This window comes from Miniopterus schreibersii (genome assembly GCF_964146895.1).
Source record: "Miniopterus schreibersii genome assembly, chromosome: 13".
NCBI classification, from domain to species: Eukaryota; Metazoa; Chordata; class Mammalia; order Chiroptera; family Miniopteridae; genus Miniopterus; species Miniopterus schreibersii.
In genome coordinates this window covers 17,763,130-17,790,364 of record NC_138113.1, presented here as the reverse complement: position 1 = coordinate 17,790,364, position 27,235 = coordinate 17,763,130, and the positions used below count along the sequence as shown (strand labels likewise).

Here is a 27,235-nt window from a genome sequence, read left to right as displayed (position 1 = left end):
TTTATCGAATAGGAGTAATATAGTAATTCATACTTTGTTGTAAAAGTTTTAATTTTTAAAAAAAATTTAAAAGCAGTAATCTTTGTAGATATTTGGAAAACACAAAAAGGAAGAAAATAAAAATCATAACTAGTGGCAACCACTGCTGACATTTTAGTATACATCTTTTAGTTTATATGCTTTTTTAAATGCGTAATTTAATTTTTCCTAAATTGAGATTGTACTGTAATTTTGTAAATTTCACTTTTTCATTTCATATTGTATTTCCCTATGTGATTAAATAATCTCTACAACATGAATTTTTAAGTAGCATTGTAGTACTACTTAATTAATCCTCTTTTTGGATGTTGAGTTATTTTTTGTGAATAATGCTGGCTAAACATCTTTGTCGATAAATCTTGACCTTTAGGATAAAGTTATAAAAGTAGAATTGTGGGTCAAATAGCAGGTATATTTTCAAAATTGAAGACACACATCAGCAAATCCATTCAGAAAGCTTGTATCCATTTATATTGTTTCCCATTAGGGTTAGGTTTGTGCTTGCTTACAAATATCTTTGTTTACAAATGACTGTTGTTACTTAAAAATGCCAACACAGGTAAAAATGGAGATCATACTGTTTCATTTGCATTTCTTTGATTACAACTGATGTTGAAAATTTAATAGGGAAGATGAATGCGTATTATGTTTATTAATTGTATTTTTGTATTCTTTGACCATCCCTCAGTGTTCCTCTTATTCTTTTATAAATACCCTTTTGCATACAAGAAATTCCTTTTCATATTTGCTTTTTAATTTTTAAAACAATTTTTATTTACAGTTGACAATATTACAAATGTCCCCCATTTTTGCCCCCTTCCACCCAGCCCCCACCCCACCCCAGGCTTTCCCCACACTATTGTCTGTGACCATGGGTTATGCATATATGTTCTTTGATTAATCTCTTTCTGCCCCCTCCAACCTCTCCCCTCTGAGATCTGGCATTCTGTTCCATGTATCCATGCCTCTGGACCTATTTTGTTCATCAGTTTATTTTGTTCATTAGATTCCACGTATAAGTGAGATCATGTGATATTTGTCTTTCCCTGACTGGCTTATTTTGCTTAGCATAATAATCTCCAGGTCCATCCATGCTGTTGCAAAGGGTAAGAGATCTTTCTTTTTTACAGCCACATAGTATTTCATTGTGAAATGTCCCACAGCTTTTTTTCTACTCATCTACTGATGGGCACTTGAGCTGTTTCTAGATCTTAGCTATTGTAAATAATGCTGCTGTGAACATAGGGGGACATATATTCTTTCTGATTGGTGTTTTGGGATTCTTAGAATATATTCCCAGAAGTGGGATGACTGGGTCAAACAGCAGTTCCATTTTTAATCTTTTGAGGAAACTCCATACGGTTTTCCACAGTGGCTGCACCAGTCTTGATTCCTACCAGTAGTGTACTAGGGTTTCCTTTTCTCTATATCCTCAGCCGTACTTGTTTGTTGATTTGTTGATGGTAGCCATTCTGGCGGTGTGAGGTGAAACCTCATTGTAGTTTTAATTTGCATCTCTGATGATTAGTGACATTTCTTCATATGTCTCTTGGCCATCTGTACATCTTCTTTGGAGAAGTGTCTTTTCAGGTCCTTTCCCCATTTTTTAATTGGATTGTTTGTCTCCCTTGTTGAGTTGTATGAGTTCTTTGTATATTTTGGAAATTAACCCCTTATCAGATGTATCATTAGTGAATATGTTCTCCCATACAGCAGGTTCCCTTTTCATTTTGTTGGTCGTTTCTTTTGCTGTGCAGAAGCCTTTTTAGTTTGATGTAGTCCATTTTTTACCCCTTTGTTTCTCTTGCCCTAGGAGATATATCTGTAAAAATCCTGCTATGTGAGATGTCTGAGATTTTACTGTCTGTTTTCTTCTATGATTTTTATGGTTTCTTGACTTATATTTAAGTCTTTTATCCATTTTGAGTTTATTCTTGTGTATGGTGTAAGTTGGTGGGCCTCCTGGTGGTACTTTGGTGCTAGCCACTGTCAGAAGCTGTCCATGCTTGGTAGCCTGTTCAAAGCTTTAAGTGAACCACAATTTGTGGCTGCCTCCATGGGGCTTGGCTGTGCAGGAGGGGCCAGGCTGTGCTGTAGGGCCAGCTTGTTAGCAGCATGGGGGCCCAGGGGTGGGTCAGCACACCTTCCAAGGCACTTCAGGATCTGCCTCCACCCACCTGTGAGCAGGACATAAATTTTTAAAGGTGTTCCTCTTCCCTTCCCTATCAGGATGGAGAACATTAATCCCTGGCTGAGGCTGCACTGGAGGGAAAGACCCCGTCCACTCCTGCTTTTTAGCGTTGTGGATTGGTTTGGAGAGTAGTATGTTTAAAAATTTTAAAGTGGTTTCATATGAGTGTTTTTCTTAAATAGAATGGTAACTTTTCAATTTATTAACTCTGTTAATCTCTTCTGAACTTTTAGGTATGCTACTAGAGCTTATTTTTTATTATTAAAATTATTTTAACTTTTGAATTCTAAGATATTATTTATCCCTCTTTCCTTTTAATGCCAGAGTGTGGGCATCTGCTTCAGTGTCCAGTAGTGTGGTAGAAACTCCAAGTTTAGGAGCTGGGTTCAAATCACCACCACAACCAAGCTTCAGCTCCCTTAACTAAAAAGAAAAAAAAAAAAAAAACACTTTAAAAGTTTAAGATGAAAAGATAATGCCTTAAAAGCACTTGGCATGTATTGAGTGTACAAAGTTATCCCTCTTCAGGATAAAGGAGAACCTTTGCGGCTGGTATTAGTTTTCTTTTGGGAGTAAAGAAGTGGAGGACAGGTAGATAGAGGACCATACTTAAAACAAAGAACTAGCTTTTTCCCATTGATGTTATAAATTGACACCTACCTTACAAAAGGGCTTTGCAGTTGCTTGTAATAAGCCCCTATGTAGAAAAGTGCAGAACAAACTCTTGTTCTAAGCTTTCATGTAGATGGGAGATCAGGTAGACCTTATGCATATTTGTGATTACAGTTTATCATTAAGTTTATATTTCAGGAATAGAAATTACTGTGTGCTAGTGTTGTTGAGGAAGACTTCATGGAAGAAGGTGGACTTTGTCAGGCCTTGAAAAATGGGTGGGTCTTAGAGAGCAGAGTGTAGGAGATATACTACTGGTTTAAAGATAATAAAGATAGGCAGTATGTTAGTAAGCTTTTTGCAAAATAGTTTAAGCACTTGTCTCTCTAAGAATATTTCTAAAAGGGTCGCTTAAAAAAGTATTTAGAAACAATTAGGTAAAGGCAGTTGAAAGAACAAATGGTGTTAGAGGATATTCAATAAAAAAGGAATATGGGCTGTTTCTCTAACCCAAATAGAGCAAATAATTGATTTAAATAACTGGATAATTCCCAGAAAAAAACTGTCTGAATAGTCCCAAATGTGACTTCTTAAAAATGGTGGAGATGTGTTCCTCCTTTCCCCTGTTCTTGAGTATGTGTATTTATTTATCTACCACAAGAAATTCTGACATGTACTTTAAAATTTCCAAACTAGAGGAGGGATGAAAAGAGTGTATGCTGAGAACCTCTGACTTTCTTACCCTTTTGTTGTTTCAAGTTAGTCACATTTTATCTGGCTGGATGGATGTTTATTTGTTTTTTATACTTTTCCCTTCTTTTTACTGCTGCTCTCTTAGGAGTTTTGCCTGTATTGAACCAAGTTTGGGATTGGAGTTTATACTTTACTTTTCTAACCTTTTTTTTTTTTTTAAAAAAAAAACAACAAAAAGCAACAACTGCTTTAACAAGTCATCTGTGGTAGTGTTGTGGGGAAATGGAACTTAAGAATCTCGTTTCTAGAGTCTTGGCAGATAGACACCTATTTGAGATTTGTCATGAAAACCCTATTCTAAACTTAAGCATGGGGCCTTCTGCATATTACTGTTTTTTTTTATGACTCCTTTTCTAACTGGTTATCCCAAATTTCAGTAGCTCTTTTATGGGTTTAATATCTTTTAACTTACTACAGAGTTAATTTTGGGGGGCCAAAAAGGGAATGTTTAAACTATGTGCCTGAGTCAAGGAAACCTACTCTGACTTTGATGGATTCCTGATCCCTGTGTTACAAAACTTTGTAGTCACTATCAAAATACTTTTGGAAATGGAAGTTTAGTGCACTGTTGCTTTATAAAGGCTTATAAGAAAAGAGAATGCCTGTTTTAAGAAATATGGAATAATTTAGTGTTATTTGTTGCCTAGTCCAAAGAAGAATGTTGAACTCGCTCTCATGCATCCCTTTCTCTTTTTACTGTCACATCCTGACTTCGGGCTTCTCACCTTATACTCAGTCCCTTCCAGTTGCCTTATATCTGATCTCTGTTTTTAGACTCTCATTACACTTCTTACTCACTCATCACTTTCACCTTATCTCTCTAACACAGCTTTGATCTTATCACTCCTCTGTTTCAAAATTTTCCGTGGCTCTCTTCAGGAGAATGCCCAGTGCTCTTAGCCTAGGCTTTTAAGGTTAGCCTTAATCTGATTTTTCAGGGCTCAGAGGGACGCAGCCTTCTCCAGGATGTCTTCATTAATAACCCTAGTTTAAATAATCCAATATAGCACTTTCTTTGTACTGTCCTTTTATGCTTGTTTGTGTTAGAACCTTGAGACTTAGGACTATTATTATCAAATGTACTTCTCTAGTATCTAGCGTGGTGCCTTGCTCTCTAATTACTGGCTTGAGATAGGTAGGGTAGGGGACCTTCCTCACTCAGTAACACCACTTTGTAAAGATGTACCAAGCATTGTGTCAGTGAATATGGAAGTGAGTTACACATTTATTTGCATATAAACATATATGCATATCTTACCAGAGATGGGCAAATATAATTTTATTGCATCTTATATTTTATTTATTTATTTATTTATTTATTTATTTATTTATTTATTTAGAGATTATTTGAGCCAAAATTGACAGCATATGCTGGGGAGCAAGATCTCAAATGTCCTGCATCTTATATTTTAAAAGTCTACAACTTAAAGCTTGCCCTTCAGTAAAGCTTATGAATGAAAAATAATTGTTTCCCAAATGGGGACTGTATAAATGATTAAGTTTTGACAAGGAAATTTTTGGAAAAAGTAAAGGGAAAAATAGCTGTATACTAAGGTTGGTTATAAAGATGAGAGATGTACCCCTCTTTTTTTGGTTAACAAATTGTACTTTTAGTAACTTTTTTCAATTTTATGGAAATCTCGAGCACATAAGAATTCAGCCTCGAGTGTATTCAACAAACTTGCTCAGTTGGCACAGTTGGAAGATGATGGATTTGATTATTACAAAGACTTGGGTGTGCATCCCTTTTTGATTACTTAAAAATGTTATGCCCTTTCAAATAGTTTAATCTGAGCCTCAGTATCCTTTATACATATAAGGAAACTCATCGCTACTCCACAAAGTGATTTTTGAGGATAATAGAGATATTATGTAATTAGCACAGAGTAGGCACTCTAAATAGCATAACTAAGTAAGTGTTTTTCCCTCGTCTATAGTAAAAGGTACACCTAAAATAATTCCATACAGTAAATTATTTTGAGGAATGAGAAAGTTACTGTCTTCTCGTCTTCTCCCAGGTAACCACTGTTCCCAGGTCTCTGCTCAAATGTCTAGTTAAAGAAGCCTTGCCTGGCCATTCTTACACGCTTCCATTTCCCTTAACCTACTTTATTTTTTCTCTGTAGCACTTAATGTCATACATTTGTTTGTCATACCGCTGATGTCATACATTTGTTTTCTATCTCCTCATGTTTAGGATCTCACAAACTCCTAAGGGCTTGTTTGTTGTGCTCATTACTAAATCTGCAGTTCTTAGAACTGTGTTGTAGGTGTTCAGTGAATATTTATTGAGGGAATCAAGGCTTATACACCCCCACTTGTATTCTTTTCATCTCTTGCATCAAAATTACCTTGGTGGTTTTTAGTGGGGTGCTTGTTACCAAGGTAGATAACTAGACCCCATTCCCTGTCAGCTATATCAACACTGGACGTGAGGTCCATGAATCTGTATTCTGAATAAGCCACCCAGGTGGTTCTTAAGCTGTAGTGTGCATAGGACTCACTGCTTTATCCTGTGCTGTACCTAATTAAATACTGACAGTGTAACTCTGTCCTAGACCCATGCATAATTAAATTACAAATGAATCGACCATTCTGTAGAAAAGTATTTTCCCTGTTGATCTGTCTAGGAGAGTTGTGTGTATCCGTAGTTTTGATTATTATAGTTACTCTACTTTTTTGTCCAAAAATCCAGTTTAATTCAGAACTTTAAGGATCTAGAAATCTCAAATACTAGATGTTTATCAATCCACTTCTCCCAAACAAAATAAAACTCTTTAAACCCATACCTAATTTGTGCTTATCGTTTTTTACTGACAACAAGAATGGATGAGCTGAATCAGGGATTTAAGTGAAAAGCATCGTTCAAAAGTAGGACTGAATTAGTCTCCCATCTATGGCTATACCACTGGGGAACAGTGGTTGATCTGTAACATTTAAAGGCAGTTTGGTATAGAGGAAACAGCTTGGGCTTAATATAAAGACCTAGATAGAAATCTTGATGCATATACTACTTAATAGATGTAGAATCTTCAAGAAAAAAGTTTTTTAAACTTCTTTGAATGTCCACATTTCCCCTCTCTGAAATGGGGATTATTGCTTAGTCACAGGGCTGTTGAGATAATTTCTGGCACAGCGCCTAACATAAATTAAATTCTAAAGCAGTTAAAAATACTGTTAAAAACAATTGTAACATATTTCAAACTTATAAAAATGACAGAAAACTGTAATAGATTCCCGAGTGCCTATTTGCCATATTATTTAGAATTCCTCTTTTTAAGAGACAAAAAAATTTTTACTGTACAGTTGAAGGGTTCTCCCAACATTTCTCTCCTTCCTTCTTTCCATAGATATATGCCTATCTTGAAGTGGTATATATGTTTCCTGGTTTTTAAATAGTCCTGTAAAATGTTTATATATTTTTTCCCTAAATAATATATAGCATTGTGCTGTATTAAACATTTTTTAGTAAGTGGCTTAAACTATGTATTTGTGGCTTGATTTTTTTTCATTTGACATTGGTTTTGAGATTTATCCATGTGTACACATTTAGATTGTATTCGTTAATTTCAGTTCTCTGACTAGTTCATGGTTTGATTTTCCATGGATATTTAGGTTGTTACAGTTGTTTTTTACAGTTACAAGCAGTGCTTCTGTAAACAAGGGACCTTGTCTCTTTCTTCCTGTGCATAGGTGTAAGAATTCTTCTAGCATATAAACAAGTTACCTAAAAATTAAATTAAAAAAGTTTCACTACTGTGTACTGTAATTGTTTAAAAATTTGGAACAGGGAACAAAAGTATACCTCCCTCCCCTCAAAAAAAAGAGCAGTTGCAAGATTCTTGGGGTGACTTGGGTGAGATTTTCTGCAAGACCTTTCTTTAGAAGAAAATAGAGAAGAACCTTAATGAGGACTCTTAAGTTGCAAAGCCCTAAATATATTTTTTTGAATTTCTGTGTTGTTGCTCAGAGTCCCAAGTTGCCATTCATTTTAGCATTTCTTAACTAGCCAACAAAATTGACTATATAAACTCCAGCCTCATTTAAAATGTCTAATTTAAATTAACTTAAGTTGAAAATTTTTATCTCAAAGTACACTGATACTCAAATGTATTCTTTAAGAACTGGTTAATATTTGATGATAAACTTTGGGAAAGTACTTTGAGCTTTTGTAATCTGTTTTACGTTTTTCTTCATCTATTTAGATAAATGCATGAAGACATTTTTATGACTCAGTATTCTTTAAATGGGAACAGCAGAAATTCTGTTACATCAGTGCTGGTTACTATGGAAACAGTAGATTTCAAGTGGAAAGTAATAAGCGAATCTTATAGGAAAACAACTTTTTGTTTATCTCTTGACTTGATAGAAATGAAAGAAGGAGATGAACTACATTATATACTCTTGAAAAGCATTTTTCAAGCTTAATGATTTAGGATGGTCTTGTTGGCCAAATTATCTGAAGGGGTTCAGAACAGGCCTACTCAAGATGGTCATTTTGGCCTGTGGATTATTTTGAGTTGAAGACAGTTGAGTCCCTGCCCCTCTTTAACTACCTGGAAGAATCTAAATTGGGGGCCTTGCCCACAATAAGAGTTATTACCAGAGATAGCCATTTATCTGTAGGGCAGGGCAAACTACTAATTACTGAAATTCTGTTGTTCTTACCATTCTGTCGGTGACCTTTCTCCCCTCTGAAGCCCCAAGGCATCTTACTGTATTCCTTGGCTCAGGTTGACATATATACCTCATTTTACTTTTCTGTCAGCCTGTCATGTATGTGGGGTTTCCCATATGTATACATAATTAAATTTGGTTATTTTCTCTTGTTAATGTATCATGTCAATTTAATTAGACCAGCTGGAAGAACCTGGAAGGGTAGAGTAAAATTTCTTTTCCTCCACATATCTGATATCTGAAATTATTAATAGGCCCTCTTCAGGAGTCTGTAAAGTTTTTATTTTGGCAATTTGCATCATAGTTCCAGTTTTCTATGAGAGAAGTTTAACTTTATAAGTTCTTAATAACATTATTTTATAGGAGCAAATAGTTAGAACCTTTTTTATAGTACTTGATTGGCTAATAGCTTCTCCTCTCTTTTAAAAAAATGTTTTATTGAAGTCCAAGTTTGTGTCTTTGTCAGTATTATTATTCTAGGCTACATCTGTTTGGGGCAGGGGGAGGGAAGCCCGGCATGGCTATAAAAGCTCACTCAGGTAACTGATGATGCCATACCAGAAATTTTCAACTCTAGCTATATTCATGTCAACATATTAAAATGTTTTTTACATTCACATTTTTAAAGTAGGTAGCTAGGTTGGAGTGGTTAGTTGTGTCAGAGTACTAGCAGTCTCCTAGGAAGAATGGACTGTTATAGTTTAGGTTAAACTTGTTTCTTCTGTGGAAACGTTAACATCACTAGAAACTATATGAAATGAAGTAAAATAAGTGATATTTACATACTAAACACCTGTAAAGTATTGTGATCCTTTTACTCTGTTATTTTCTGAGGACCAGCAGTGTTGGTATCATGTTGGAGTTAGAAATGTGTAGTTTCAGGCCCTACCCTGGATTTACTGAATCAAAACATACATTTTAACAAGATCCCCAGGTCATTCATATGCATATTAAAAGTTTGTGAAGCACTGCTATAGAGGAAATATAATACTAAATAAGACCTGGCCCTTCAACAGTGGTCTAGGTGTGTGTTTTCCTTATCTTTAAAATGAGTGAGTTTGGCTGCATAATGTCCAAAACTCCTGTGAAATGTTAGATTTAATTTTAAATACAGTAAGTTCTTACTTAATTTTGATAGTGAAATTACATACAGCTAAACCAAGTTTACCATAAGCTAACTGATATAAATAAGAGTTAAGGTCCTATGGTACATTTCTGGTGACCAGCCCTCCTGGGTTTGATTCCAGCCAAGGGCATGGGCATGTACCTCGGTTGCAGGCTCAGTCCCTGGCCCCGGTATTTGTGCAGGAGGCAACCAGTGGATGTGTCTCTCTCACATTGATCTCCCTCTCCTTCTCCCTCCCCCTCCTCCTCCCCTCCCCCTTTCCCCCTCTCCTTTCCCCCTCTCCCCTTCCACTCTGAAAAAGCAATGGAAAAAATATCCTCCAGTGAGGATTAAAAACAAAAACCAAACAAATAACAACAAAAAATCACCAAACTTCTAAAGAAAGACTCCAAACACTTCTAATATTATACATTGAAATAAATGTGAACTATATATACATTTTAAAAAGAATAGAAACAAGATTATTATTTTCCAGTGTACTTACTCCAGTTCAGGGTAGCAGGACACAAGGTGTGAACTGACCCTAGACAGGACACCCTTCTTTTGCAGGGTGCACCCACATCCACACCCACACTTACACAGACTGGGACGATGTAGACATGCCAGTTCACGTAATGTGCACATCCTTGGGAGTGGGAGGAAACTGGAATACCCGGAGAAAATCCATGCAGACATGGGGAGAACATGCAAACTCCACACAGTGGTCTCAACCCCGAATCAGTATTTTTACCCCCTCATCAATATTATAATGAAACAATGTTAAATGAAACAATGGTGTTAGAGGAATGTCCTCGTGTGTCTTGACATATGTATTCGAGGGAGCCAGAGTGTATGCATATTCTATTGATGCTTAAAACACTGTGGTAATAAAGAAGTCTCTCCCCAATAAAAAAAGCTGTCTTTTGAGTTCTTTAAGAAAAAAAGTATTGATAACTTCATAATTCCTTTTTTTTAACCAAAATATTTTGGCATGATGAAATACTGGATTCACAGGAATTTGTTCACAAAAGTAAATTTGTCACCATTGGAGACACTCAGAATTATGTTTTACAGGCCCTGAATTCAGGTCAAGAGAAAATATTTTAAATTGAATTTGAACAGTGTCACAATTGATGGACAGCCATGTTTTTCATCACACTGGAGTGTAATATTCTTGGGGAATTATCCTTGAAGGTGACAATACTAATTAGAATATTTTTTCTGGAAAATGATTAACAAATTGGTTCCTTTATCCTTCTAATTTAATAAATAAATAAATGCCAAGGGGAATAGGTTGGATTTGATTTTTCCAAAATCTGCGTTACTGAAGTAATTTACATAAAATCCACTGATTTTTTTTTTTTGCATGGTTTGATGAGTTTTATAATTGCATAGTTTTGTAACAACCGCCATCACAATCATGATGCAGAACATTTCCATATTAAAAAGTTACCTTGTACCCCTTTATAGTTGGCTTAGCTTGGGGCTACTATAACAAATTACCATAGACTGGTGGCTTAAACAACAGACATTTATTTCTTAGTTATGGAGACTGGGAAGTTCAAGATCAAAGTGCCCACAGATTTGGTGTCTAGTGAGAGCCCTCTCTCTGGTTTGCAGATGGCTGTCTTCGTGCTGTATCCTCATGTGATGGAGAGACATCATCTGTCTCGTCTCTTATTAATCTCATGATTGTTCTACTCTCATGACCTAATTATCCTCCAAAGGTACTGCCTCCAAGTAGCAATCACATTGGAGTTTAGGGCTTCAGCCTAGGAATTTCAGGGACACAAACATTCAGTCCATATCAGTAGTCAATTCCTTTACCTCTGTTCTTGGCAATCACTGATCTGCTTTCTGTTTCTTGTAGATTTGCTACTTCTAGAAATGAATCAGACAGTACAATATTTTGCATGTGACTTCTTTCTCAGTATAATGCTTTTTAGATTTATTTGTGTCATTGTTTGTTTCAGTAATTCATTTCATTGCCAAGTAGTAATCCATTGTATAGATTTAACACGATTTATTCATTTTCTAGTAAATGAACATTTGAGTTGTTTCCAGTTTATGGACATTATGAATAAAGCTGCTATGAATGTTTGTGTTCAAGTCTTTTGTTGTCATATGTTTAATTTCTCTTTTAAGTACATAGGAGTGTGATTGCTGGTTGTATGGTAAGTGTATGTTTAACTATATATAAGGTATTGCCAGAAAGTTTTTCAAAGTGGTTGTATCATTTTATACCCTCACTAGAAATATATATGAGTGCCAGTTGCTCTCACAAATTCTGTCAGTCTTGTAAATTTTAGCTATTTTAGTGAGGGAGTAGTGGTACCTCATTGTGATATTGATATTTCCTTAACATCTAATGGTGTGGAGTATATTTTCATGTACTTTATTCGCCATTCGTATATCTCCTTCGAAGTGTCTGTTAAAATCTCCTGTTCATTTTTATTTTTTCTTAAATTTTTAAAAAATATATCTTTATTGATTTCAGAGAGAGGAAAGGGGAGAGAGAGAGAGAGAGAGAGATTGAGAGAAACATCAATGATGAGAGAGTCATTGCTTGGCTGCCTCCTGCATGCCCCCTGACTGGGGATCGAGCCTGTAACCCGGGCATGTGCCCTGACTGGGTATCGAACCCTGATCCCCTGGATCCTAGGTCGATGCTCAACTGCTGAGCCACGCCCGCCTGGGCTCTTGTTCATTTTTAAATGGAATTGTTTTTATTGAGTTGTAGAAGTTCTTTATGTCTTCTGAATACTGGATTTTGGTTAATGATTTTTATGACTGTCACAAGGGATATTGATCTGTAGTTTTGTTTTCTTGTAATATCTTTGTCTGATTTTGGTATTAGGGTAATAATAATACTGGCTTTTTAAAATGAATTGGGAAATGTTCCCTTCTCTTTTTTTCTGTAAGAGTCTGCGTAGAATTAGTATAATTTCTACCTTAAATGTTTGGTGTAATTCACCAGTGAAGCCACCTGGGCCTAAAGTTTTCTTTGTAAGTTATTTAATGGATTTGATTTTTAAAACCTGGTTCATTTCAATTTTCCCTGCTAAAAAGTGAGTACCTTCTTTTAGTTAGCCAACTGATAATGAGTTTCTTAGAGTAGGGTTCTTGCTTCCAGGTGTTAGGAGGCAAGAATTCATGTGTGTTCAGAACTGTATTTCTGAGGAAGTGGTTGAGGTGAATGGTGGGGCAGCCAGAGAATTTTACAGTCACTTGGCCCTGCTCCATGTACTGGAAACATTTTTATTTTATGCTCCATGGCGCCCTCCTGCCTCTGCCAGCCACTGAAACGCTGTGTAGTACCAGATGGGGTGAGATGGTGCTTTAGAGTATTGGAGAGTCTTTCGCTTCTGATAGCATTGGCCTGTATCTCTGTCTTTTCTATTTAGATCTGCTTCTCCTAATAAACGTCTTTATTAGACTCACTACTTTAAAAAAACCTCTTCCATTATAGAAATTTTCAAATACGTACAGAAATGAAAAGAACAACGTAAGGAGACCATGTAGATACATCTCTCAGATTCAACTATTGTCAATATAATGGCTGCTTTTGTTTTATCTAGTCTCTCATAGCCAGCCTCCCACCAGGTTATTTGGAAGCAGATAGCAGATTGTAGGACTATTTTGTGTCTTTAAAAGATTAAAGATGTTAAAAAACATAGCACATTGTCACACTAGAAAAATAATTTAATATCAAATATTCTGAGTTCATGTTTTCCTGATTGTTTTTAGAATTTTTGTTATTTGCTTTGCTTAAACACTGCATTTGGCTGATAAGCCTTTTAAGTCTCCTTTCTGGTAAGTTCTCCTTTTTCCCCCTTTGCTTTTGCAATTTATTTGTTCAGGTTTGTTTGTCCATGGAATTTCCCATGTTTTGGAAATTTCTGACTCTATCTCTGTTGTCATTTTTTATTTTATATCATACTTGATCTTGAAAATAAATGAAAAGAATATTGGACAATCTAGAGCAGCAATTTTCAACCTTTTCCATCTCATGGCATACATAAACTAGTTACTAAAATGCTGTGGCACACCAAAAAATATTTCTTGCTAATCTGACAAATAAAGGGCATAATTTTGATTGATTTATAAAAAAAAAAAATTAGTAATTACCTACCCTTTTTGCTCCAAAGTAACTTTTTAAAATAATCGGGTGCCTATACTTGTATATAAGGCAGTGATTTTTCAGTTGGTGTGATGCTGCGCACTGTGCTGCAGGAATTTGTAAAACATGCAATACTTGGACTATTTAGTCAGGGGTACTGACTTTGTTTCCTTTAGATTGTCAAATAAAAAATGACAACAGTTAATACAATAGCCATCCGGTGTGAATGAATCAAAATTATACCTCTTTTTTTTGTCAGATTGGCAAAAAAATAGATATTTTGGTGTGCTGCGGAATGTTAGTAATTAGTTTCTGTGTGCCATGAGATGGAAAAGGTTGAAAATCACTGATCTCTATCCCATCAGCTTTTCACCCAGTAGTCTTAGTAATCATTGTGCATTGCTGCCCTTTTGAAGTCCCCATTTCTAGAGAGTGAAGACTACCTGGATTCTATTTATGCAGGACTTTAGACACTACTTAATCGGTGCCTGGGTAAACTACTTAATTGGTTCCTACATCAGACAGATCTTTAGTTCCTGTGTTGTTTCTAATTGGGAATTTGATTTAGGAAATGTTTTGTTTTATATCATACTTGATCTTGAAAATAAATGAAAAGATTATTGGACAACTTTTTAACATTTATTAGTAACATAAACTAGATATCCAATATCAACATATTATTTTGTAATTATATACTTAATGCTAATACAACCTTTTAAAGAACTTTTCTTTTTAATTGGCTAAATTAATTGATTGAGGCTTCTTAGAGCTTTTTCAAAGGTTCTTAAGAGCAATATAAAGTGCAAGTCAGGATACCTCCTGTCCTGGCAGAATTTGCTTTAGCAGGCATAGGAGTTGGACGTTATTTTGATAAAGACCTTAGAATTATATTCAGAGTTATTATCATCTATTTCATATTTTTCTTGTTGATGCTCTAAAACTGAATAGCAAGTGCTAGAGAAGCATTTTTCTTCAATGATTCCTTGCTTTTCCACTTTGAAAGTGCTTTGTTGCTGAACTATTTTGAGTGAAATTCTAACAGGTCAAGTTTGCTTTGAAATTCTGCATTGCTCTTTCTTTCTTGGCTTACTAATGCATTTACTTTCTGAGAAATTCTGTTTTGTTGATAGTTATCTCAAATAGCAATTTCTTCTCAACTTCCAGGTAACATTACTGGAAAATTCCTCAGTACGTTTGTAATGGCACTTAACACTTTCCACTGAATTTCGGTGCCAATTCTCTTCTGAAACCTCTCAAACCATCTTTTGAGCTAAGAACTTATTTCTTTGCGAGCTCACCTATCCAGTTTTTAAGCATTTTGAAGACTGTAGATAGGGTCTGTATAAGGAAATGGTCTTTTTGGTTCAGTTTTATGGATTTGCTGATAAGTACATTCTATTAAGTTGTCCCACGTCATTAATCAGCCTGTCACATTTAACAGGAATTACTGGTCATTGTACTGACCTAGCGATCACGACTTCCTTCCGTTATACTTCCTTGTCCTTCACACCTGTGCTTCTTCGAACATGGGAGTTTGATCCTGGGAGATAATTTGTGTTCTTTTATCCCTCACTTCTGTGGACTTTAAAATGCCATGCTGTATTTCTAGAGTGACAGTTTTTTACCTAAATGTTTGACATTATGGTGATTTACTTTGTGTTTTTTTTTTGAAATCATAGTGGAAGCAAAAAAATTCCAAAATTTAAGAAAATTTACAAAAAATAGCAGAGTGCATATATTTGTGCTAAGCACAACTCCAGATTTTTAACTGGATGATTAATATCAGCTGATTGCCAACAATTCTTGGTTTTGAGTTGGTCAGAGTGTTTATAGTTAGAAATTTAGATTTTGATCCTTATTGTGGGAATCAATTATAATAATGGTCACAAAGGCAGGGCAGGGTATTGAAAGTAAAGCAATTTCAGTTTGAGGCTTTGCCAGTTTATGCTTATAGAGGGGGTAGCAGTGGGGCCTTAACCAGTTTTGCTGTTTGTAGTCAGTGTTTATAGGCAGTTCCGGCTTTTTACTCCCATTCAGTTGAGAGAACTACATTGTTCCTGTGGGAAAACAGTTTACTTTATAATGTTACATTGAAAGTTTGTGAACCACATTGTTCCTGTGGGAAAAACAGTTTGCTTTATGTTAAATTGAAAGTTTGATTTTTGACCTAATGTTCTTTAAGAAGTAAATCAAAGATATACAAGCAGATGTGTTCTCCCTTTTCCCCATTGACCCCTTCCACCCCTCACCTCACCCCAGTCCCTCACCACACTATTGTCTGTGTCCATGGGTTATGCATATATGCATGTAAATTCTTTGGTTAATCTCTCCCCATCCATTCACCCCCCCTTCCCTCTGAGATTCGTCAGTCTGTCCCATGCTTCTATATCACTGAATCAATTTTGTTCAACAGTTTATTATGTTCTTTAGATTCCACATATAAGTGTGATCATGTGATATTTGTCTTTCTCTGCCTGGCTTATTTTGCTTAGCATAATATTCTCCAGATCCATCCATACTGTCCCAAAGGGCATGAGATCCTTCTTCTTTACAGCTGCATAGTATTCCATGGTGTGAATGTCCCACAGCTTTTTTATCCACTCATCTACTGATGGGCACTTGACCTCTTTCCAGATCTTAGCTATTGTAAATTGCGCTGCTATGAATGTAGGGGGGGCAGTGCATATATTCTTTCTGATTAGTGTTTCAGGATTCTTAGGACATACTCCTGGAAGTGGGATTACTGGGTAAAAAAAACAAAAAACAAAACATTAAAAAAAAAGATGGAAACTGGAAGGGTGTGGGCACATGCACATACATTATGCGAACGGTGCAGACTAAAGGAAGCAACTGCTGGTAGCTCCAGCCCATTGTTATTACATCAGAATTCTGGCCTAGATGTCAGACCTTCCAGTTTTCAAGAGAAACTGGAAATTTAGATTTCTATATGAAATATATACGTGTGTATATATATATAATAAAAAGATATACAAGCAAATGTATAGTAACTATTGACCTTTTTGATTAGTTTTCAGCATTAAATTAAGTACTGTATAGAAGGTATCCCAGTGTAATTTTAAGTATGTGAGCAGCACATAATCTTTTTTGAATTTAAAAATTATCTGCAAAACACTGTTTAAGCATTTAATACTTTGCTACTATAGAACTAAAAGGACTTCTGGGTTGTAATTTATACTCCCCCCTCATTAATACTATCTAGATTATGACTGGACCGTTCATACAAAAGGAAACAAATACTATACATAAATAAATGATTAGCCCCAGTCAAGTCTGTGTATATTAAAGCAGTGTGGATAGTGTGACTAAAGAATTGAGTTTTAAATTTTATTTATACTTTAAAAAACTAAAGCAGTTTTGTCAGTATAAATGCAAATATGCACGGAAAATGATTTTTTGGCATTTGATTCAGTTTTTGGAAAACAAATATGTTTGGAACATCATGTATATGTGAATCTACTTTTTTATTGTAACTTTTATGAAATCTCTTAAGCGATCATTCATATTTTGATATACATTTAGTGTCTGAATTAAAACGTTCTGTAAGCGTAAAATACACAGCGGATTTCAAAGACACTATGATAGATGTTAATATTTTAAATATTGATTGTGTTGAAATGACAATATATGGGATATATTGGGTTAATAAAATAATATTAAAATTATTTGTTTTGTGAATTATCTGAATTCACCTAATGATATATTAAATTGGAATGTAACTGTCTCCTGGGAGAGAAAGGACTGTCATTACATTGAACACGGTGTATGTTCTTTAGTTTGGAAACTGACACTTAGTAGACAGGCTTAAGGGGAGAGTCTCATAAAAATCTTGATGTGGGAGAGGTTAAGTTCCCCTGAACTCACTTGTTGCTATATGGGATCAAGCAAGGAAGAAAGCCAGACATGCTACATTAGCTTCTGAAACTAGCTAGGTGTTTTTAAAAGAATGGAAACTTCAACTTTAGAAATTTGAGTCTGCTGTTACATGTTCTATAGTTATTTCTTTATCACTATTCAGTAAAGTTCTTCTACAAGAGTTACCTTCTTCTGGTGTGCTGGGTGAACAAAGGAAGAGTTTATGTAGCTGTTTTCAGGAGCTATGTAATTTTGAAGTGGTGGCTGTGGTGTTTGGTCAAAAGAGCCCCAGAGGCAGATGAAACTAAATTGTAACTGCACCTCACTGACCATTTTTCTTGTGTCTTCCACTGAAATATTAATCCTGTGCTTTGCTTAAACATGGGAAGCTGTGCTATACTATTGGGTTACTCTTATTAAATTAGGGACTTGTTAGCTTTATCATAAGTGTCATTTTTGGTGACTTCTTAGGGTCTTAACTTAGCCCTTTAAAGTTTCAGAATGAAAAGTGTTTACATTTCATACATATTTTAATCTTTGTAATTTGGAGTAATTTTCAGGCAATGCCTACAAGGAAAATTAGAATGTCAATTATTAGGTGAAATTGATCCTCTGCCTCACCCCCAACTAGTTTCTGTGTGCATACAGTAGCAAAAGTTGTTTACAGAATAATGCAGTGTTCAGGAACAGCTACTGTTCACATTTAGCTGTTAAAGTCATAACTGAGATAGAGGCCATACTTAGTATACTTAGTATTGCTGCTTATCTGTATATATTGTGGGAAATCTTACTGATAATCTTGGTCCTATTATAGAAGGAATGAGAAATCCAGTATGTACTTGAACATCACTTGTAACTATTTTCAGATGATTATAATGGGGGAGGGGTGGTGGGGTGATATGGGAAGTTAACAAATGTGATCCTTTAGAAAAAGTTTGTAATTCAGGAATTCAAGTAATGTATTTTTCTTTTTTTTAATTCTAGGTGAGGATTATGAAGACGATGACCTAGTAAACTCTGATGAGGTTATGAAGAAACCATGTCCAGTACAGATTGTTCTTGCTCATGAAGATGACCATAACTTTGAGCTTGATGAAGAAGCTTTGGAGCAGATATTGCTACAGGAGCACATTCGTGACCTTAACATAGTAGTGGTATCTGTGGCAGGAGCTTTTCGTAAAGGGAAATCATTTCTACTGGACTTCATGCTTAGATATATGTATAACAAGGTGAATAGTGTCTTTAAATTGAACCCAGTTAAAAACAAATCACCAACCAACCAATTTTATTTAAAAACTAATGGACAAAAAAACAGTAAGAGCTGTATTTTTAATTTTACAAAAAGATAATGCTTGATAAGACTTCTCAGTTGCGACAGTGATATAAATTTGTTTGAGTTTGATTCCTCTTCATCCCTGTAATTCCTTTTTGCTTCTAATGCATATTGAGGGTAAGATCGAGCATCTATGTTCCAGGCACCGTAGCTCTAATCCAAGATGCCTGAGTATGCTCTTGAGGTGTGTTCATCTCTGCTTTTTTGTTATTTGCTCACACCTTCCCCTTCTTGATCACCTTTACCAGCGGGCGGAGTAGGCTGATAGAGACTTTTCTAAAAGTACACCTGTGTTCCTCAGTTAAGTCACTGTCAGTGACTATTACTTTTTGGGCCTTCCCTGTTCTCTTAGCCTCATCTCTTGCCTTTGTTTGTAAAGTACCCAATAGTTTTTGTGGTTCCTTGAGTGTGTGCCATTTCTCAGGTGTTGCTGTACCCTTGGCCAGTCTTTTCACAGGAGGCCTTCCCCAGGCCTCCTCCCACCTCTCCAGGCACAGGTCACTGCTTCGTTGATAACTTTTGTTTTGATACTACTTTGTTACTTATTTTTTCTGGAGAGTTTAACCTCTGTCAAGGGTGGGCCTTATCTTCAGTACCGTATCTCCTGCACCTATCACAGTAATTGGCCTGTAGTAAGCACTTATTTTATATTTTGGCCAATGATCTCCCTTTCTTTACATATTTTCACTTTTTGATGCTACCAGACAATTGTTATGTCCCTCCACTCTTGTCAACTTTGACTTTTTCCCTGAAAAAAAGCAAAAAAATCAGAATGTTTTTATAATAGTTGAAACTTGGGCTGAGGGAATGGGAGTTGATAGGGACCAAGAGGGAACTGGAAATTTGAAATAGAGCATTTAGTGGGAAGGGCTTTCCAGGGGCGTTTGACATTTAGAAGCCACATGAAGATGCTAGAAATAACACTTTGACAGAATTACGTAATTGTCTAAACATTTGTCAAGGTGCTCACCTTTATGAGTTCTGTGTAAATCTGTAACTGGGTATGCATTTGCTTTTCAAAAAATTCTTTTCATAGCGATCTCTTCAGGCATGTTCAGGTATGCCTGAGTATCAAGAATGTAGTTCATATTAAGGAACACTATGTACATAAGTAAGAAATTGAGAAAGATAATATTTTAAAGTTTTCCCATTTAGACTAGATTTCCCCCCAGAGTTTCACATCTGAAATAGAGAAATGTATAAATAGTGGCATATCCTTTTAAAAGAACACTGTACATTTAAGGATGATAAAGAATCCTTGTATTTTGAGGTTCCAACTCCTTAAGTTAGTTTGTGTGTATTGTCTCTATCTATGTGTGTCTGAGCTGTTCACCGCAAGTGTATTTGATTTCAAGTAGGTCACAGACCATAGAATATTAGAAGGGGAAGGAAGCTTAGATCACTTGTCTAGCAATGACAGATAAGTTTCACCTCAGGTGCCATTTCTGATTCCATCTCTGAACAATCAGAGGGGGAATAGCAGCCCACACATGTTATGTATTTGCAGTCTCCAGCTAATAGAATTCCCTGTCTCCTGGGGGATACACTGAAGCCATAGAAAAATTAATGAGGACCTTGGTGCGGGTACATACCTAGTTAATATCTTTTTAAATTTTTTAAAAAATTGATTTCAGAAGGAGGAAGTGAAAGGGAGATAGAAACATCAATGATGAGAGTCATTGATCGGCTGCCTCCTGCATACCCCCTACTGGGGATTGAGCCCATAACCTGGGCATGTGCCCTGACCAGGAATTGAACCATGACCTCCTGGTTCTTGGGTCGACGTTCAACCACTGAGCCAAACCAGCTGGGCTCTTTATTAATTTTTATTTAAAAGGTTTTCGTATAGAATTCCTGATATAAGTAATCTCTCTTAATTGAAAATTGCATTAAATAATGCAATAGTTTTTTTTGGAATAACATGCCTGTACTGATTTAGTGGTGGGTCATACTTTTTCTAGGAGATGAAAGGAGAAGTAGCAATGGAATAGTTTTGGATTTATGTCATTAACCTATATGCCTACAAAGGTGGAATGCTAGCTACAGAAGGTAGGAAATGATATAATATGTGGTCTTTTGTGGCTGGCTTGTTTCACTTAGTGTAATTTTTCTTTTTTTTATTCAGAGAGGGAGGAAGGGAGAGGTAGACACACACACACTCTCACAATCAGCTGTACCCTGACCAGGAATTGAACCTGTGATCTTCCGGTGTGTGGGATGATGCTCCAGCCAACCGAGCCACACTGGCCAGGGCACTTAGAGTAATTTTTAAAGGTTCATTTACATTGTAGCATTATCGGTACTTCATTTCTTTTTAGGAAAATAATATTCTGTTTTATAGGTAATACCAGATTTTATTTATTCATTCATTAGTTAATGGACATTTGGGTTTCTGTCTTTAGGCTTATGAATAATGCTATAATTGTATTAATGTAGTTTAAAATATATTCACTAGTTATACATTTATATACCTATATATAAATGGTCTGAGGTAAATTTCCAGTTTTATTCTTTTGTATGTGCCTATCCAGCTGTCCTGGCACCATTTGTTGGGAAGACTATTCTTTCCCTATTGAATGGTTTTGACACCCTTGTTGAAAATTAGCTGGTTATAGATACATGAATTTATTTCTGGGCTCTCAATTCTGTTTCAGTGACCTTTGTGTCTATTCTTATGCCAGTATCAGACTTTTTGATTACTGTTGCTTTGTAGTAAGTTTTCAAATCAGGAAGTGAAAGTTCTCTTATTTTGTTCTTCCTTTTCAAGATTGTCTATTCTAGGTCTCTTGCAATTGTATGTGTTTTTTTTTATTTTATTTTTTAAAATTTATCTTTATTGTTGAGAGTATTACAGATGTCCCCCCCTTCTTGCAATTTTATATGAATTTTAGATTTGGCTTGCCACTTTCTATGGGAGGTTAACTAGGATTCTGTTGATGATTGGTTTGAATCTGAAAGATCAATTTGAGTATTGCCACCTTAATATTAAGTGTTCCAGTCCATGAACATGGAATGTTTTCTTATTTATTTAGCTCTTTTTTAATTTCTCTCAAAAATGTTTTGTAGTTTGCGGAATAAGTTTTATACTTTTTAAAATTTATTTTTTTGATGCTATTTTAAAGGAAGTTTTCTTTTCATTTTCAGATTGTTCATTGCAAGTTTATAGAAATACAATTGATTTTTGTATATTGATCTCATATCCTGCAACTTGGCTCGACTCATTTATTAGTTCCAATAGTTTTTTAGTGGATTCTTTAGAGTCTTCTGTATACAAGATCATGTCATCTGTAAATAGAGATAGTTTTACTTTTTCTTTTCCAACCTGAGTACCTTTTATCTCTCTTTCTTGGCTAATTGTCCTGGCTAGAACCTCCAGTACAATGTTGCGTACAAGTGATAAGAGTGGACATCCTCATCTTTAGGGAGAAAGCACCTAGGTTCTAGATTTTCTTGTAAATTTGAAAAATCAAGCTCAGGGTGTCCTCTCTATTCCTAGTCTGCTGGGAGGTTTTGTTGTTGTTGTTTTAATCATGAGTGGATGTTGTATTTTGTCAAATGCTTTGGGGCATCAATTGATGTGATCATGTGATTTTTCTTTAGCCTGTTGATATGATGGATTAGGTTATTAATTTTTTTAATATTGAGTCAGCCTTGCATCCCTGGAATAAATCCAACTTTAGTGTATAATTATTTTTATACATTGTTGGATTCAATTTGCTAATATGTTGCTGAGTATTTTTGCATCTGTGTTCATGAGGTATATTGGTCTGTAGTTTTTCTTACTTGTAATGTCTTTAGCTGATTTTGGGATTAAGATAGTGCTGTCCTCATAGAATGAGTTAGGAAGTGTTTCCTCTGCTTCTATTTCCTGGAAGAGCTTATAGAGAAAGTGGTGTTATTTCTTCTTTAAATGTTTGGTAGAATTCACCAGTGCAATTGGGCTTTATTTCGTTCTTTTTTTAGAATGCTATTAATTACTGATTAAATTTCTTTTGTCAATATAGGCCTATTCAGATAATCTATTTTGTGTGTGTGTAGTTTGGTAGTTTGTGTCTTTTAAAGAATTGGTCCTTTCCAACTAAGTTATCAAAATTGTACATTATTTTGGTATTTATCCTGTTGGATGGTCTATTCTGTCATTCTTACTCTTTTTTTTCTGCATTTCATTTTGGGAAGTTTCTGTTGACATATCCTCAAGTTCACTTTCTTGGTCATGTCCAGTCTGTGGATTCATTCATCAAATAAAATAGTTGCAAACATGAGAGATGTTAATCCAGCTACAGTGTTTTTGATATCTATTTTCGGTGTCTATATGTTTGACTATTCTAAGTATCTCATATAAGTAGAATCATACACTATTAGAGGGACCTACTTGGAGCATATAAAACATAATTCGTGGGCAGGACCACTGTTGGACTTTTCTAGGGGGTACCATTAATTCTTAAATCCCTAGGAAGGGTGCCTACTGAAGCACAAGTCCATATAGTATATAGTGTGAATGGAGTTGTGCCATGTGTCAGCCTTGTGACCAACAGAGAGATGAGGACCTTAAGTTGAAGATGTTGAAAAGTGAAGAGTCCAAGAGAATTTTGTATTTGATAGGATTGGTAACCTTCTGGGGATGAGAGTTTTGTGGAATAAAATAATTATAAATGGTTTGAGGTTTAAGGCTGATCTTCACATTAGGTGAGGGTTTGAACCCCCCCCCCCGCCCCCCCCATATCTGGTTTTCTTAAATTGCTTCATCTCTCACTGAGCCTACTTTGACATCTTTTCTCCACCCCTAAATTGAGCTTTGTTATCTGTTTTGGACTATATATATCCAAGCTTATTGGAAGTATTTATGAAACAAAGGAATTTTCACTATGGGGCACTATGAGTAAAGGATATGTGGGCTTTAAGTATACTAAACTATAGGGATCTTGATATTAGTCCAGGTTATTCATTTATTATGTCTCAGATTTAATTTTCTCAAATTACCTTATGATATATTAACTTTTAAATTATTTTATAATACTCAGTTTTAACAGTTTAGCCTTATAGGTTTTAGTTAAAAGATTTTATTGTGGAAAAATTTTAAACATACCCCAAAATAGAATAGTATAATGAACTCCACCATACCTGTCAATATTCTTCTGGTCTTGGTTCATCTGCTATCCAGCCTGTTCTTTATTCTTTTTTGTTTTTGCTGTAACATTTTTAAGCAAATGGCAGGCATAGCCTTTCACCATAAATATTTGCTTATTTAATAGATAAGGGCTCTATTATTATTATTATTATTTTATTTTTATTAACACAACCATGATACCATTATTACACCGAAGGACCAACTTTTTCCTGATTTAACACCATCTAATATAATACCCACTCTGGGTTCATATTTTCTTTAGGATTTGAAAAAGGCTTTTAGAGTTGGATTGTTTGAATCAAGTTCCAAACAAGTCTAGTGGTTATTTTTAGAGTTGATGTTTTTTTAAAGAGAAAATTAAGGCAGTGTGAAAACACTTTAGTATTAGCTATTCAAAGAAAGCAATACTGTTTTTGACAGTCATTCTGTCTGGAACTTAGTTTTGCTTATCTGTATAAGAGATGTCAAAATAAGTGGTAGCTATTTTTTATGATTATTAAACATTATAGGAAATCTTTCCAAAATGGGGAAAAGTGGATGTGACCCCACTTATCTAGAAGCATAGAGAGTGAGATTTGAGAAGATTCAGGTGTGGGAGAGACCACGCCTCTCTAAGACAGACAACTTCCTATGAGATTTGGGACTGCTTTTATAACTACTTGTATAATGTTCCAGTGTATTTTAATCTTACTGGATTTACCTCCTTCATCTGTAAAATAAAGAATGGGTGATTTCTTATATTTCTTTTTAGTTCTTAATTTTTGTGTTTTATATTTATGCTTGACTTTAACAGGATTCTCAAAATTGGATTGGTGGAAACAATGAACCATTGACTGGCTTTACATGGCGAGGTGGTTGCGAAAGAGAAACAACAGGCATACAAGTCTGGAATGAAGTGTTTGTGATCGACAGACCTAATGGAACAAAAGTAAAATACTATTTATACTTTTTACTGTGTTATTCTCCCATATTCTTTCTTGAGCTATTTTCTGGTATTAAAATTCAAAACAACACAGAACTATTAATGTCTGATAACTTGAACGTACAGTGTGGGGCAAGAGTAGGTTTACAGTTGTTAATTTGGAAAGTAATACAAGAATTAATAAATAATAAGAATAAACTCTGGGTTTCGTGTACTTTCAACTGCAAACCTACTTTTGCCCCACCCTATATATGGATTATTATGTCAAAAATCTGAGATATTTAACTTAGAGTACTTTTCTTGACTTAATTACTGATTTTGGCATTTATCATTTTATACTTGATTTTTTTAAGTCACTGTTGGTGAATATTTTACTCAGTATTTTAAACTTTTAAATTTCTAGGTGGCTGTGCTGCTAATGGATACTCAGGGTGCCTTTGATAGCCAGTCAACAATCAAAGACTGTGCAACAGTGTTTGCTCTGAGCACTATGACTAGCTCAGTCCAGGTAAGACATGAGAAGCTGTGGTATGATTAGTTCAGATAAGCCTAATACCTTTCCTCTTCCTCAAAATGCCTTTGATCAGAGAAAAAAGGATTAAAATTAGAGTTATTTACATGTCCTGCCTGCTGTTCTGGCTCACTGTGTGAAATTTCACACTTTGAGTGCTTACCAAGGAGGTAATAAACCAATAGCCAGTCCCTTTGGTTTTTCATCATAGCATCTAATGCCCTTTTTTTTTTTCTTAAGGAAAAGTTGTTACTGCATGTTATCCTTAATTGGATTTAGCCATGTGGCTGCCAGATATGTACTCCTGACAGAAGAAAGATTTCTTCTCAGTGATGGGTGATGCTGTCACAGTGTTGTGGAATTTTTGTTATGCTTTCCAGTAATATCTGAACATATGACTGTCTCTAAGTTCCCGTTTCCATCCTTATTCAATCTGAAGTATCTAGCCGTCTGAGTGGAAATAAGTTTTGGATATTATGAGTTAAAAGAGGAGTACTTTAGCTTGGCTTCTGTTTATTATAGGGCTGGGCATATCTGTCACTATCAACTAAATGATGCTATTGGGGACCCTCAAAGTCTCTTTTTCCCATTTTGTTCAACCTCTTTTTCTCTGATCTTGCATGGTGGCAGAATTGCTGATCCCTTAAGGTAAGCAGAAGCCACATCTTTGTGTTTATATTATCACATTATAGTCCTTCAGATTAGTTGGCATTGTGGCTTGCCTTAAAATATAATGTGGAGTTCTCTTTCCTAATACTTGTACCTGGCGTTCTGTCGTTTATTTATTCAACTTTATGGTAGAAGGCTTGGTTTTGGACATCCACTTATGGCCATTCATCCACTTTCTTATCTATAAAAGGAGGATTTTACCCATCCTGCCTATCTCACATGTGGTGGTTGTGTGCAGTCAGATATGAAAGCTGAAATAATGCATAAGAAAATGCTTTGTAAACTATAATCAAGAAGATTAAAGTTATTTTTTATTGCTTTCTTCCTGACCTTTGGGGCTAGATTTCTCACCTTCCTTACATAAGCTCTCTGGCTGATAGATCAATGACAAATTGATTCTCTTGTCATTTTATCTTTCAACAAATAATTATTGAGCATCTATTAAGTACAACACTGTATGTTAAGTACTTATGATCTAAATAACAAATCCTCTCTCTTACTGCTGTTTGCAACCTGGTTCTGACAATGAAAGGATCTGGACCTCTTATCTAAAAGCTAAGGCCCATGTGGTAAAAATAGGTTTGTCATGTTTTCAGTTTTAAGTCTAAATCTAGAATTTGATCACCTCAGTCATTAATTACTTTTTTAAGTACTCTGTTTGGAGTTAGCTGAGAATATTATTTTAATTTTGCTGACCTATATTGGCTGTTTATATTCTTGACCTCCAAGTGGTTCAGCTAGATTATCACTCATTTGCGGGTAGAACAAATTGTTCTATCTTTGGAGTAACCCTGTTTTCTTAGACATAAGTTATTTCTTAGCAGAGGTGACATCTGTGGACATCCATTTTTCTCCTGTGGTAGCTTGGTGAGTGACCTTTAAAGACCTAAGTCAGAAGGACTGGACCTAGTGAATCTTTTCTCCAATTTTCCTTCCTTGAGAGTACTTAGACCTTCCTTTATCAGCTCTGGTTTATGCACCTTGGAAGTCTCCTAAAAATTTTAGAAAGGGCAAGAGTGTCACTTACTGTTAAGTTTTTCAGTTACCACAGGCTGGTAAAATTTTCATGTTAAATTATTTAGTCTGATGAGTTTACCAACATAAAAAGAGAACCATAGTAGAATTGATGGTAGTTGAGACACCCACGGAATAACTATCAACTATATATTATGATTGTATCAGGGAGGAATTTATCTTTGTAGAACTATGCCCCTCACATTCATTGACTTAGACAAATAATTGTGGAAACAATCTTTAAAAAAAAAGGACTTTTCATAACATTAAAGTAGCCTTTAGAAGAAG

General features: G+C 35.3%; 1 protein-coding gene across 3 annotated transcripts in view; it reads left to right on the top strand.

Moving 5' to 3' along the window:
- The window catches only part of ATL2 (atlastin GTPase 2), a 46,671-nt gene that overhangs the window by 6,653 nt on the left and 12,783 nt on the right, over positions 1 to 27,235 (top strand). For all 3 annotated transcript variants that reach the window (XM_081156678.1, XM_081156679.1, XM_081156680.1), the window contains exons 2-4: positions 18,355 to 18,599; positions 24,625 to 24,759; positions 25,157 to 25,261. In XM_081156678.1, the coding sequence (XP_081012804.1) occupies positions 18,355 to 18,599; positions 24,625 to 24,759; positions 25,157 to 25,261 (485 nt within the window). The remainder of the gene's footprint in view (positions 1 to 18,354; positions 18,600 to 24,624; positions 24,760 to 25,156; positions 25,262 to 27,235) is intronic.